A 15,869-nucleotide genomic window follows, 5' to 3' on the forward strand; every position below is an offset into this window, starting at 1 on the left:
TGCCTTCTACGGCCCGCCCATCCATTGGATGGGAATGAAACTCTTGTTAAAAAAAAAGCGTTGCATGTCCAATTAAAGCAGGTGTCCCACAAGGCGCTGTACTTTCATCTCTACACAGCAGATCTTCCGACTTTACCAAACTGCTTTTTCGCAACGTATGCCGATGATACCGCCTTTTTCACAACAAGTAGTTCACTTGCACAGTGCTACATCTATATGCAACGTCAACTAGACAGTTTTCAGGAATGGGTCAGGCGCTGGAGAATTAAAGTAAATGCCGACAAAAGGTGCGCTGTCATCCACAGTAGAAGACGCATCCGCGCCCCTCGAAATCTAATATATGAGAACGCACAAATTCCTCACGCCACGCATGCGAAATATTTGGGTGTGACATTAGATCATGGGCTCACGTTCGCCCCACACATCAAAGATATAAAGCAACGAGAATTACGGAAAATCTCAGCATTGTACCCCATTTTTCGCTGCAGTTCAATCTCTCATGAGGTTCGCGTGCACATATTTAAGATGATAGTCCTGTCCACACTTTCTTATGCATGTCCTGCCTGGCGACATCCTTCTAATAGCCATCTTCAAACACTCGAAAGTGTGCAAACGAGGGCCGGTCGCATCATCACTGGTCACGACAGATATACACGCAACAGACAAATTCTGGAAGATTTAGAGCTGCCTCCTGTTAGAGAAGTTCTACGGCATCTCCATCATAAGTTCTGGCATACTTTACCGAGACATGTTAATCCAGCTATAGCCACCATCGGCACCGAATGCGCTCTACGGAATGTTCATCGTTCGCCACGCATTTAATATCTTTCCATAGCTGGTAATAACAATATCAGCTACTCTGCGACAGTTGCAGATGTAGACTTCCAGACATAACAAAACAATAGTAATACCCAACTAGACACCAGCACATCTGTATATATTCTTTATGCCATCTTACTCATGGAGTCAGGGGCTTCGGCCCGATACTCTTCACAAAACTTCACCATTACCGTGACCGTTGCTTGTCATACTTAACCAGCTGGCGCAGTACAGCTTTCGTAACAAGTCTAGACCTTTTTCTTTGCGTACGTGTGGACGCACGGCGATCGGAATTCAGTTTCGAGTGACAGGTTACGAGAATCGAGGGTTTCACCCAAGTGCAAGCCTGCTGAAGTACACTATTATTGTGTATTTTTTGCTCATCAATTCTGACTGCTTTGTTTCGCTTCGCTTCGCTTCCATCACTTCACAGTTAGCTGTGTATACTTTCTTATCGCTTATGGTATCTGGCTATGGATACCGGACAGGCTTCAGGACCTTCAGCTTCCAGACCTTCTACTATCTCGACGAAGACCGAAAAGCGGAAGCCTCGTAGGGAAAAGTCTACAGCAGAAGCAAGCCCAGATCGATCTCGCTCACCTCTTAGCTGCCCAGTACCGTCGTCAAGATCGCCACCATCCAAGAGATACCATACAGATGCCCACAGCATCTCTAGTTCAGACGATGACCGTCTTATCATTGACGAGAAATTTCCTCCTCTGCCTCCTCCAAAGCTGAAACCGGACATTTATAGCTATCTTCTTCAAAATTACGATCCGAAGTACCGGAATTCGAAACTCCTTCTTCAACAAATTCTGAAATATCGACCACGCTCTGAGATATCACAAATAGTAGAAACCAAGAACGGCTTCATCATCAAGTCATCCTCACCAAACTTTGCTACAACCATCCGAGATAAACATAGCTTCGAAATCTTCGGAAAAACTGCAACTCTTTCTCCACTCACTAACAATAAGCAGAAACAGCGCCCACCCCCACGCCAACCACCTACCATGTCGGTAGTGGTCCGCGGGGTTGATCCGTCGATAACAGATGCAGAGATTGAAGATGAACTACGAGAGGAAGCTTATTCCTTCAAAAAATGTATCCGTATTCGGAATAACCAGGGGCCTACCTACATAGTCCGGATCTTGACCACTTCACAAGAAACGATCAACGATCTACTAGATAATGGAGTATTCATCTTCAAAAAGAGACATCGTGTAGAACCGTCACGATCACCAGCACCACTTCCTCTTAGATGCGAAAGATGCCAGAAATACAATACGCACTCCACTGATCGCTGCACAAACCAATTCAAATGCGGCTATTGCTCTGGAACTCATCCAACTCGCACCTGCACTAATCTTCAACAAGCTCCTACTTGTAATACTTGCCACGAAAGATCTCATCCAACTTACAGTTATAAATGTAAATCTCGGCCTACTCCAGAAGAGACTAAACCAGAGCTAGTAGTACCATTACGTACTCACGACGCTCAGAATCAAACAGTGGATACACCACTGGAACCCAATCAATATGTCACCCTTCATCAATTATTAGAATTCATCACTTTGTCCCTTCAGAACGTCCAACCTTTTGCACGGCCACTCATGTTACAGCATGTTCAACATGCCGCTCGCAACCTTTTCCATCTTGACTTCCATGCTACCTATAATGGCCCCTATGTACATTTCCATGCAACTCCACTTACAACTGCTGTCTAAATCTATCTTCACTATGGCTTTTATCATGGCTCTCATATTCTTATTCCTCAACATCCGCTCATTTTTCACTCATAAAATTCTGTTTGAACAACTTCTACTAGAAGAAAAAGTCAATACTTTCCTTCTGAATGAAACGCACCTTACACCCAAGCTCACTTGCCGCCTTTCAGGATATCACATTCTTCGCCATGATAGTACCATACCAGCCCGCCGTGCTAATGGTGGCGTTGCCATAGGTTTTTCACCTCATATACCTCATCGCACTCATTCCGCTCCGATTCAAAACCTACCAGAACATCTCATTACTACTCTCTATTATAAGTCATTATGTGTAACAGTAGCCACCATTTATGTTCGTCCCGGTCACACAATTCCACTATCATTCTTTCACTACATCTCTAACAACTTCCGTCATTACATCATTTTAGCAGACATTAACTTTCACAGCCGCTCTGATAGAGATAAGACAACTTTCACGAATTTCATTGCCACAACTACGACCGGTATAATTCATCCTTTACCTAAACCCACCCGCCCGGAATCCAATACTACTCCAGACGTCGCCATAACTTCATCCTCTTTATCACACCATATTCACATCGATATCTTAGATCCAATAGGGAGCGATCATGTCCCAATTAAACTCAGCCTCCGAGTATCCACTACCTCTATCACCAACACACCACCCCCTCCCAGACTCATCCCCCGCTACGATAAAGCAGATTGGTCGAAGTATCGAACTTACTTACATCACTCTCTTCAGCAATGCGTTTCACCCACTACGGAAGATGAGTTATACTCTACCCTGGATCATATCACTAAACATATACAACTTGCCTCCGAACAGTTCATTCCTAAATCTACCTATTCACCCCATAAACCTAAACTACCCCCACAATATCTTACTCTCGTACAGCGCTCCCGTCAGTTTTATAAAGAATATGTGCGATCTGGAAACCGCGAAGCTCTTCAACATCATCGAGCCCTCCACCGTACAGTTTCAAACTATGTTAAAGCTTATAAATTACGACAATGGATCAAGGCTTGCAATTCTCTTTCTGATACATCCCACCCTACCAAATATTGGAAGCGTTTCAACGCCCTCACCGGAAAATTCACCAGAACATCCTATCCACTCATTCATCATGATCAAGCACTCCACTCAGACCAAGATAAAGCTAATGCCTTCGCTATCTATTTACAGGATATCTTTACGCCTTTATCAGCTACACGTCATTTTCGTCATCATCCTACAGATCACTTTAACTTTTGGTCTGCACATCTTCAACCAAACATGCATCACACAGTCTCTTCTCACAAAGCTCTCACTGCCCCCATCACTCCTATCGAGATCAAGCATGTAGTTACCCGCAAACGCAACACAGCACCCGGCATCGATAACATCTCGTACCGCCATGTGAAAGAAAGCCCAACTGTTCTGATAAATATTCTTGCCCTGATCTATACTTTTGTCCTTCGTACTGGCTATATACCCGCTCCGTGGAAAACGTCTAAAGTTCTTATGTTTCTTAAACCAGAGAAACCTCCCGACCAAGTATCCTCTTACCGTCCGATTCAGCTAACCCCGGTTTTCACTAAAATTCTGGAAAAAATCATAGTACAACGCCTTCATCTCCATCTTTCACGGTACAATCTCTTGCCAGTCCACCAAGCAGGATTCCGCCCACAGTTCAGTATTAACGATCAGCTCATGCGTCTTCTAAACTACATTACTAATCACTACAATACGGCAAAACCATCCTGCCTGGTCCTTTTTGATCTGGAAAAGGCATTTGATAAAGTTTGGCATCAAGGACTTATCTCTAAGTTACTCAATTTTCGCCTTCCCCTCGCATACATACGATTCATTTATAATTTCTTGTCTGGACGCCTCGCATACGTTTTCATCAATCAACAATCATCTCATCCTATCTTCCTACATTCCGGTGTACCACAGGGCTCTTCGCTCTCTCCCCTACTCTACCTGCTGTATGTTGCAGATATGCCTCCACTTCCTAACAACGTTCATTTATTTCAATACGCCGACGACACAGCCTTTCTTGCCGTAGGTCGCACTGTTCACCAACTTAACACAGACTACAGGAGGCGATAGATACATTTGCCCTCTGGTGTGATAAATGGAGGCTTAAGATCAATGCCAGTAAAACACAAACTACAATATTACTACCACCCAATAAACGCTCCAAAGTCCACCGCAATCCATCTCTATTAAATCTCACAGTTAACGACACTCGTCTTCAGCTTTCTAAGACAGTCAAATACCTGGGACTTATATTGGACAGACACCTTTCTTGGAAAGCACACCTGCAGTATGTTACAGCAAAAGCTTACCGTCGACTTAACTTACTTAAACGCATAACTGGTACCACTTGGGGTCTTCATTCAGAACTTCTTTTAAACACCTACAAAGTATTTCTTCGCCCAGTGCTGACTTACGGCCATCCTGCCTGGATTGCAGCTCCCCCTTCCTATTATCACAAACTTAAAGTTCTCGAACGACACGCGCTTCGTATAGCATACCGCATCAAGCTTCCCTGTCCAACTCAGATTCTATACGACCGAATGCCTTTTCCTCACATCTTATTCCATCTCGAACAACTTCGCCTTAAGTGCTTTCAGACACGTCTCACTCTTCATCACCCGCTTCTCCGAGATACTATCAACGCTCATACCAACTTCGATCTTCCACATCCCATCACACATTCTCCTCTTTCCCTCCTTTTCACACTGTATCATTACTCTCTACCACCCGACCACCCTGATCTTCCACTGACTCGCACTTTTCTCATAGACCATCCTCTACCTCATATCACACCGTCATATTCAGCACAGTAGTCCTCTGTTACTAACAGGGCTTCCCATTGTCTCTCATCAATGCTTGGAGTAGCCCCCAAGTGAGAAGATTAACTTGCATCTGTCCTCTAACAATCACCCTCGTGTTGTGTTGTCTAGTGCACCTCATCTCATAGTCATCTCATTCTTCTTCTCCCATATAGAAAGTATTGTCCAATCTTACAATCAATCATGCAATACCGACATTCCCCTACCTCATGATTGCTATCGCAAAGATAGCAATATCCACTTGCTGAATAATGATAAATTTTATGAAATAAAGTGATAATAAAATAATGAAAATTCCCTTAGACCATCTCCCAGTCCTTTCCTCCCAATTCCCAAACTTCTCTTTCCCCATGGAGGGCGTAACCCTCGGGCGGCTAGCAAAAAGAAACGTTGCTTGTCTGGTCCTACGTATATGATACGACTATTGACGGATAATCCAGAATTGATAGACGATCTCTTGGAAAATGGGGTCTGCATTTATCGTCGTTATCACAGAGTAGAACCCTCTCACACACCGCCTCCACTATCTCTTCGCTGCGCAAAATGCTTGCAATATAACGATCATCCTACACATAAATGTACAAGTCAGGTTATTTGTCCTCATTGCAAAGGATCTCACCCAGTTAAGAATTGTACTCAACTTAACCAACAGCCTACTTGTAATACTTGTGACGGCCCGCACCCTACTTATTCATACAAATGTACCAGCAAACCGAAACCAAACCCTGCCAAACCGGAAACTGTTGTTCCGCTCCGTGTTCATAATGATCCTAATACTACAACCACAACCACTAGTACTCAAACATCAATCCTTCCGCAGCCTACTATCGAAAACGTACTTCGTTTTACGACTCTTATCCTCCAAAATCTTTTTCCATTTGAGCGTCAGCGAATCCTGGAACATATTCAGAAGACGGCCTTTGATATTTTCCATTTACATATGACAGCAACTTATTCAGGATTATATACCTATTTTCACTTCCATTCTGGTACAGCAGTATGAATCATCCACCTCAGCGAAAGAGTGTCATCCGTATCATGTTCAACAACGTACGCTCTCTTAACACCAACAGATTGCTTTTGAAAACGTTGGCAGCAGCTCACAATGTCGACTGTATAGCTCTTAACGGAACCTTTCTGAAACAATCCAACCACTGCTATATGCCAAATTATCATTTACTTCGTTCCGATTTGCCACAGAATGTAGCCCGAGGAGGTGCTGCGTTGGCCGTCAAGTGTTCCCTACCAAAACGTTCACTTCTTCCACCTCATTTTGAACAATATCCGGAACACGTAGTTGCTATCCTTTATTTTCCAAACCGTGCTATCACAGTCGCAACTATTTATGTTCGATCAACTCAACCATTGCCATATCGTTTCCTCACCTATCTGGACCTCCATTTTAAAACATACGCTCTACTGGCTCACCTTAATTACCATTCTCGTACTGCCGCTCAAAAAGAACGCTTCCAAGACTTTCTGCTCACTACCAACGCATCATTCATTGACATTCCACACCCCACGCGCCCTGAAAGTGGAACCACTCCCGATGTAATTATACTTTCAAATAACCTTTTGACTTCCTCTACTATTAAAGTTCTGGGCACCATTGGGAGTGATCATCTGCCGATTATACTTACGATACAACAACCCGGTCGCACGCAACCTCTAGCACCTTCAACTCCGAAATACAATTTCCATAAGGCCAACTGGACCAAATATCAAACTCACATTTCGACCAGACTCGCCGAAACTAACCCCACTCTTAATAGTTTTGAATCCATAGATCATTTAGCAGAGACTCTCACGGAAGCAATTAGTGATGGCAGCGACCATGCCATACCTAAACATACTTGCCACCCACTCCGGCCTAATTTACCTCCGTATGCACTTTCACTTCTGAATCGCTCCCACGCTTACCTTGCCGAGTACCGAAAAACACATGATTCATATTTTTTCCACCTTCATAAACAGTTTCAGAGAATGGTAAAACATTATGTCATCGCCAAAAAACGCCTTACTTGGCGGAATTCATGTAACAAACTCCAGACTGAGCGCAATACAACAAAATTTTGGAACCTATTTAAACGCCTGACTTTTCAAAAACATGGCCCACAATATCCTCTACTCATAAATGATACGGCTCCAGCTACAGATACGGACAAGGCAACGGCCTTTGCACAATACTTTGAAACCGTCTTTACTCCTCACTCCGATCCAATATTTGCGCATCCTTCTCACCGACATATTGAAATAGAAGGTAACCCGTCTCAGCAAACCCTACGAGCACAGTTTGGCGATCCACTGGCCTCCTAGCCCCAATTACATCAGAGGATATCCAGAACGTTCTTCATAACAGACCTAATACCGCGCCTGGTCCAGACTCTATCAATTATCAGCAACTTTCACAGGCTCCACCAATATTTCATACATTGCTCGCCCTTCTTTACACTGTCATCCTTTCAACAGGATATTTTCCTAACCTGTGGAAGCTTGCCAAACTCATAGTCTTTCCGGAACCTCACAAGGATCCGACATCAGTTACCTCATATCGACCGATAAGCCTGACTTCAGTATTTAGCAAAACACTGGAAAGGATTCTAGTTAAAAGACTCCATCCTTTTCTGGCACAACACAACATCCTTCCACCTACTCAAGCAGTTTTCCGACCATTTTTCGCAACCAGTGATCAGCTCCTCAAACTCTCATCACTCATTCAGAATCACTTGAATAAGCACCTTCCATTTGTGCTTATCTCTTTCGATATAGAGCGCGCCTTCGATACTGCTTGGCATGAGGGATTAATATATAAACTCAAACGTCTCCTCCCACTGCATTATGTCCGTCTGATAGCAAATTTTCTAAATCAACGCCGTGCCTTCATTCAATTAAACCAGGGACACTCGCATGAATTTTTCTTGAGAGCAGGAGTGCCACAGGGATCCCTTCTCTCTCCGCTGCTCTATATCCTATATGTAGCCGATATGCCCTCTCCGTCACCTCCAATCTATGCCCTCCAGTTTGCCGATGATACTGCCTATCTTGCTCTCGGCTCCTCTGTAGACCGCATCAATATTCACCTACAAACAGCAATAGACACTTTAATCTCATGGTGCTTACGTTGGAAACAAAAACTAAACCCACTTAAAACACAAATGACGCTCTTTGCTCGCAGGAAACATAAATACTGCCTCTCCCGAAATCCTGAACGCCTCCATATTACGGCACTCGGCTCAGCGATTCCACTTCAAACCAGCGTTAAATATCTTAGGGTATATTTTGATAAACATCTAACATGGCGCACACACTTAGCCGCTCTCGAGAAAAACATCCGCCAACGTCTAAACCTATTACGTAACTTGAAAGGCACAACTTGGGGCCTAAGCGCCAAAGTGTTACTTTACAACTATAAAGTATTTGTCCGTCCAGCTATGACCTACGGCAATCTAGCGTGGCTTTCAGCACCACCTTAATTTTATGACCGCCTTCAACTTCTCGAGCGCGGGGCTTTACGCATCACCTACTCTCTCTCATACCAAACCCCAAACGCTCACCTCTATCAAAATACCACCATGCCCCCTATTTTGGACCATCTATATACCCTCCGAACCAGCTATATCACGCATCATATAGCTACATCTCATCTTACAATCACCGATCTCTTGGACCAGACTCCTGCTCTCCCACGTTCTGGATATCCTCCTCTGGATCACCTCCTTGCCATTTACGAAAGAGCTACAAATTCACCTGACTACAACCCGGAGCGCAATATATACCAAACCTATCCCCATCTCTATCGATAAAGATCCGAGCACATAGGCCAGGACTTTTAGCCAAAGCTTACCACACCTTTCTCAGGCGCATCAAATTTGACATTTTTACCTTAGGTTCTCCAACATCTTATTGAAACCTGACGATCATCTCTACAGTACTTAACAATTATTAATCTAAACCACTGGCCAAAGAGAAGGCGTAACCTTCTACGGCCCGCCCATCGACAGATGGGAATGGAAGTCAGTTTAAAAAAAAGCGTTGCTTGTCATCTTCAGGTCAATATCACTATTGGCCTTATCAGCTGTTACGTACCAGACGCCAGTACGGCTGTTTTTTTGCGATACTATCCTCTTCCTGGCTGAAGAAGCTGATAGCTCGTGTGTTTGTTCTGGCAGACTGATCTAGTCAATACCAGAGTAAACCGACGCAGACTAAAAGCGCCTTCAAGCCTACCTGAGAACCTATCCAAACGGGGTTCTCTTTACCTACATTATTACCTCACCTGGTTCATTGTGAACAAATATATCAGGCCGGAGTGCCTGCATCTTCATCATGGTGTCTCAACCTTTGGCTGGTCGTCATTCTAATCTGCCACCTGTTCTCCCCTGCCCCCTCAACCTCTGGGAAACCAGGGTTACGGAGGGCACGATCTCTGGAGAAAAAATCTAGATAGTAATTCTCGTTCAAGCTCACCTAGTAAAGCTTCAAATAGTACTCCACAACCACCAGCCAAGAGACCATATAAGCTTCATGGCAATATTCCAGCAGATACTTCATCCATGTCTGTTGACATGACTGACACGAACCAGTTTCCAACTTTGCAAGAGACACTCAAGCCTCCAATTTGCTCATTTCTTTTAGAACACTACGATCCTAAGTATGAGGATCTCAAACGTCTGTTTCTGCAAATCACCAAATACATGCCACACTCTGCTATTACTCAATTAGTTCGTACTCGAAATGGCATTATTATTAAGACTACTGATTCAGAATTCTCTCGCAAACTTTTGAATTCGTATAGCTACGAAATCTTCGGCACAAAGGCAACTCTCAAGACGCTCTCTACTTCACGTCTAAAGCAACCACCCCCACCTCGTAGATCACCTACGCTCTCCGTGGTCATTCGTGGAGTAGATCCTACGTATACTGACACAGAAGTTCAAGAGGAACTCACCCAAGAAGGTCATAATATTCTTAAATGCCTGAGAATTCGCAATAGCCAAGGCCCGACATACATGGTGCGGGTTCTCACCAATTCTCAGCAGACCATTAACGATATTTTGGATCTAGGAGCTTATATTTACAAGAAGCGACATCGTGTACAGCCGTCTCACACATCTAAACCTTTGCCTATTAGATGTGAGCGTTGCCAAACTTATGGCCAACATCCTACCAATCAGTGTCATAATCAACCAAAGTGCGGCTACTGTGCAGGACCGCATCTGACCCGTACATGCTCCAATATGCAGCAACCCCCTCAGTGCTCTCTCTGCCCAGAAAAACATCCAACCTATAGCTACAAATGTCAGTCTAAACCATCACCAGATCAGTCCAAACCAGAGAATGTTGTCCCATTACGTCTCCCGGAACAAGCACAACCAGCACCACCACCTTCATTGGACGCACCTGTCAACATTTCCCAATTGCTTTCTTTCATCACCTTATCACTACAGAACATCCATCCGTTTTTGCGACCTCATATCTTACATCATATACAGTTAGCTGCCAAATATGTTTTTCATGCAAATCGCCATGCCACATACACTGGACCGTATGTTTACTTTCACTACCGCACTCAGGAAACAGCAGTTTAATTACTTCATTATCCAATACATGTTCTTTTTCATTATGGGGCTTACATTTTTATTTCTAAATATTCATACTTTGCAACAGCATAAACTACTGTTTCAAGCCTTACTCCAAGAAGAACATGTTGATACATTCATTCTGAATGAAACCTGCCTTACTACCAAACTCCATTGTCGTCTTCCTGGGTACCAGCTTATCCGCCATGACAATCCACGTGTCTTACGCCGTGCCAGTGGTGGTGTTGCTATTGGCTTTTCGCCTGCCATTCCATATCGTCAGCATTTTTCGCCTGTCCTCAACCTTCCTGAACACCTTCTCACAACTGTTTACTATAAGAACTTCTACATAACCTTAGCTACAATATACGTGCGGCCCGGCCATAACATTCCATTACCATTCTATCAATATATATCTAACACCTTTCGTACTTATCTTATAATGGCAGATATTAATCTCCATAGCCGTTCCGAAGCACAACGAAACCGCTTTCATAACCTTATCACTGGTCATACGACTGGCATAATACTTCCTCTACCAAAACCTACTCGCCCAGATAGTCGAACTACCCCGGACGTTGTCATACTCTCCTCTAATCTTGCATCTCAGTTTACGATCGATGTTCTAGATCTCATAGGCAGTGACCACGCTCCTATCAAGCTACAACTTCATTCCAGACCAGCTACCGTTGATCTATCTAACACCTCTACTTGTACTAGGCTGCGTTTTGATCGAGCCGACTGGGCAAAATACAGACTATGTATACAGGAAACCGTAAATACTGTTTTGCCTCCTACTTCAGAGTCTGAACTTTATTCTTGTGTAGATACTATCACAAATGCTATCACCTCTGCCACAACCCAACATATCCCTTCATCTAAGTGTTCTTTCTCTCGCCCTCCCCTTCCTCCACAATATATTCCTCTCATTAAACGCTCCCGTCAGCTATACAGAGATTACTTACATACTGGCAATGTCGAGTCCCTTCACCATCATCGTCAACTTCTTCGCACAGTCCGCAATTACCTTAAGGCATACAAGTTACGCTCTTGGATCAAAACTTGTAATCAATTAGGCACTACAGCACATCCCAGCCAGTACTGGAAGTGCTTTAAGACTCTTACTGGGCAGAACACTCGTATCACCTATCCTCTCATAGACCAAAATCAACCTCCACATACTGATCTCGACAAAGCCAATGCCTTTGCTAATTATCTGCAAGATATCTTTACTCCTCTCCCGTCTACAAACCCACATCGCCCACATCCAGCTGATCATCTGAACCTAAGCTCACCTAATCTTCAACCCCATATAGATCACACACTTCCTGACACTCCTTTAACAGCAGCAATCACAGTTCCAGACATCACCTCCGTTCTCGCAAACAAACGCAACACTGCTCCTGGACTGGACAGCATTACATATCGCCAGATCAAAGAGAGTCCGTTCTCCCTTCTATACCTTTTGTCGGCCATCTATACCTTCATCCTTCGTACTGGTTACTTTCCCGCCCAATGGAAAACCTCCAAGACGCTCATGTTTTTGAAACCACAGAAACCTCCCGCCGACACCAAGTCATACCGTCCAATCCAACTCACATCTACATTTAGTAAAATACTCGAACGCATCATAGTTAAACGCTTACATATCTTTCTGTCGTCTAGAAACATACTCCCCTTTCAACAAGCTGGCTTTCGTCCATATTATAGTATCAACGATCAACTTCTCAGTAATTACATTACCAATCACTACAATACTTCACGCCCTTCCTGTTTAGTTCTCTTTGATCTCGAAAAGGCATTCGATAAGGTATGACATCCTGCACTGATCTACAAACTCAATAAGCTTAAACTTCCCATATCTTACATTCCGATTCATCTTCAACTTTATTACCTGTCGCCTGGCCTACGTTTGCATTAACTCCACCCTGTCTTTTCCTATATTCATCCACTCTGGTGTTCCTCAGAGCTCTGCACTCTCTCCCCTTCTTTATATTCTGTTTGTCGCTGATTTTCCCCCTCTTCCAACAAATGTCCGCTTGTTCCAGTACGCCGACGATACTGTCCTACTAGCCACATATAAAACTGTTCATCAGCTCAATATCTATATGCAACAAGCCATCGATACATTCGTCACGTGGTGTCATCACTGGCGCTTGAAAATTAATGCGTCTAAAACTCAAACCATAGTCTTCCTTCCACCTCACGCTCGCTCCCGTATCCAGCGCAACCCTACTCTTCTCCATCTTTCAGTTGACGGCACACCCTTAGTACCTACAAAAACAGTTAAATATCTTGGAATTACATTTGATTATCACCTCACCTGAGAGCCTCGCCTCACTTAAAAGACATTACTAATAATGCGTATATTCGCCTCAACTTACTGAAGCATCTGACAGGCACTACTTGGGGACTTAACGCCCACACGCTTCTGAAAACGTGCAAAGTTTTCCTTCGTCCAATCCTCACATTTGGTTTCACTGCCTGGCTGTCTGCTTCCTCTCAGTATTACGAAAAACTCAAAGTTCTTGAACGCCATGCCTTGCGAATTGCCTATCGAGTTAAGCTTCCCAGTCCCACCCGAGAACTCTATGAGCGACTCAGTTTTCCCCACATCCTATACCATCTTGAAGACCTTCGCACGAAATACATCTGCCGCGACCTTGCACTCAATCAACCCCTTCTCCAGGATACTTTTGAAGCACATGCTCGCAGTCCCCCTCCATTGCTTACACCGGCTATTCCTACTCCTCTCGCTTTACTGTTCACACTTTATCGCATTACTCTTCCTCCAGACCACCCAGATTTTGCTTACTACCAGCCATATTGCTCCGAGGAAATTCTTCCTTACATTTGGCCATCACATGCACAGTGACACCTATTGTATCTAACAGAGCTCCCACTGTCTCTCATCAATGCCTAGTGTCGCCCTTAGGCGAGAAACTAATCTGCATCTGTCTATCTAACACTTACCCCTGTGATGTGATGTGAAAGTGCACTTCATTCTCATCCCCTAGCTTCTACCCTTCCTCATGATTATGATCACAAGATCATAATGACCAAATGATTTAATATAATTAATAAAGCCGATGATTAATAAAATGTGTATAAACCCCTACGCTCCCCACAACAATTGTTTACAAACCATTCTTGCTTAGCTCACAACTCTTCCCCTACAGAGGGCGTAACCCTCTTCGGGTAGTTGCTCACCGATGGTGGGCCGGTACAAAAAAAAGCGTTGCTTGTCACAACTAATCCGTAACAATTATGCTTATTTTGATATTTTGCAGAAGCGGATCGGAAAGTTGGATGTTTTCACGGTTGTGCATTTGCTTCAATAATTGCGAAGGTGGGGGGACAATATATTGCAGCATAAATTTAGTCAGACGGTTGAATTGTACGGATTTCATACTGTTTTATCTAAATTCGCTTACTGCAAGCTTCCATATAACTTGTTTGGCGTGTGTTTCGCTTACAATAAGCTTAATAAAGCTTGCCATTGATGAGAATACGCTTATACTTGTCTTGCGTTTGAGATAATTTGACTTGCGTTTAACTTGTGAAGGCAAGCTTGCAGCAAGTCTTGCCCAGATGTAACTAACTAGCTTGCCACAAGCTTGGAGCAAGCTAATTGGCTTGCATAGTATAGCTTGCGGCAAGCTAATTAACCTTGCAACAGCAAGTTTGTGGTAACTTGCAGCAAGTTTAAATTGCTGTCTGGGACCGGGAATCGAACCCGCGTCTCCCGCTCCAAAGGCGCTTACGATAACCGCTTAGCCACGAAGGAGTGCCGAAGCAAATTTGTATGTAGTTTTAATTACTATACAGAGAATAGTAGAAAGAACATATAAAGACATAAGGATCACACGCAAACTCAATGTCCACCCTCCACAGAGCTGACGTCATTTTCAAGAGCGAGGTGACAGGTATCAAATGGAATTGGATTAAATTTAATTACAGCAAACTGGCATCTTGGCTTATGCTCTTGGAAAGAGATGAGGGAAGTTAGCCGCCAATTAAGGGCTATTTTAATAGAGGTACCATCCCAATATCGCTTCGTAGGTGAAAACAGTGTACCGTCATTTTCCTATGTCAAATGAATAGTGTCAGGAGAAAGTACTGCAACGCTCAGAAAAAGATAAGAAACTCATATTTTACTCGTCCGTCCTTTCTCTTATATTTTTCAACAATTCGCTTAAAAGAAAAAAAAACAAATAACGCATGACTTCCACGGTCAGTTGTGACAACAAAATATATTAATGTTGATAGTGCAATTTTCCAACAATTTTATAATAGACTTTTATATTTGAAACATAAATAAAAATATCGTATAATGCACCTTGCTGTTTTGTCTTTTGTCGGTTCACCTAGAAAATCAAATCTAAGCTTGCGATGGCAAGTAAAACTGTTGAAAGTTATATTAAAATAATGTACAATAGGAATATTGTTGAAGGCTACAAGCATATTATTTGATGTGCGGGGATTAAAGAGGTTCCAATCCTTCCACGGAGCCCCGCGCCGAGTCAAGGAGTATTCGAAGTCTGTTCTTGTTGAATATTAACTTATTATATAATGTAACGTTTGTCATGCAGTCAAGTCTAGGAGACTTAGTAGTGGCTAAAATTTCGCTCAAGTCGTTTTTCCTCAGGTGCAAGTAGATGTGGGATGGTATCTTTACAGCAGGCAAAACGGTTGTTTCTAATTCATTCTATTCTATTGAGTGCAAGGAATGTAGTCTCTCTCTAGACTTCAGATAGTATATTTAGGGCGCAGAGTCTATTACGCAAATAGAAATAGGGATTGGCAAAAGTGAAAGTGAATTATGCTGCAAAATATTTTAGAAATTATTGTAAATAAAGCATAAATTCAATCTTATACGAGT

At 43.3% G+C, this 15,869-nt stretch overlaps 1 protein-coding gene across 1 annotated transcript; it reads left to right on the forward strand.

The window, feature by feature from the left end:
* The first annotated feature begins 6,407 nt into the window (after positions 1 to 6,407).
* On the forward strand, positions 6,408 to 7,724 carry LOC145687476 (uncharacterized). Its single transcript, XM_081760929.1, has one exon. It carries the CDS (start codon positions 6,408 to 6,410, stop codon positions 7,722 to 7,724), a length of 1,317 nt encoding a protein of 438 aa, XP_081617055.1.
* The last annotated feature ends 8,145 nt before the right edge of the window (positions 7,725 to 15,869 follow it).

This window comes from Thermobia domestica, chromosome 6 (assembly GCF_964235325.1).
Source record: "Thermobia domestica chromosome 6, izTheDome1.hap1.1, whole genome shotgun sequence".
Lineage (NCBI taxonomy): Eukaryota > Metazoa > Arthropoda > Insecta > Zygentoma > Lepismatidae > Thermobia > Thermobia domestica.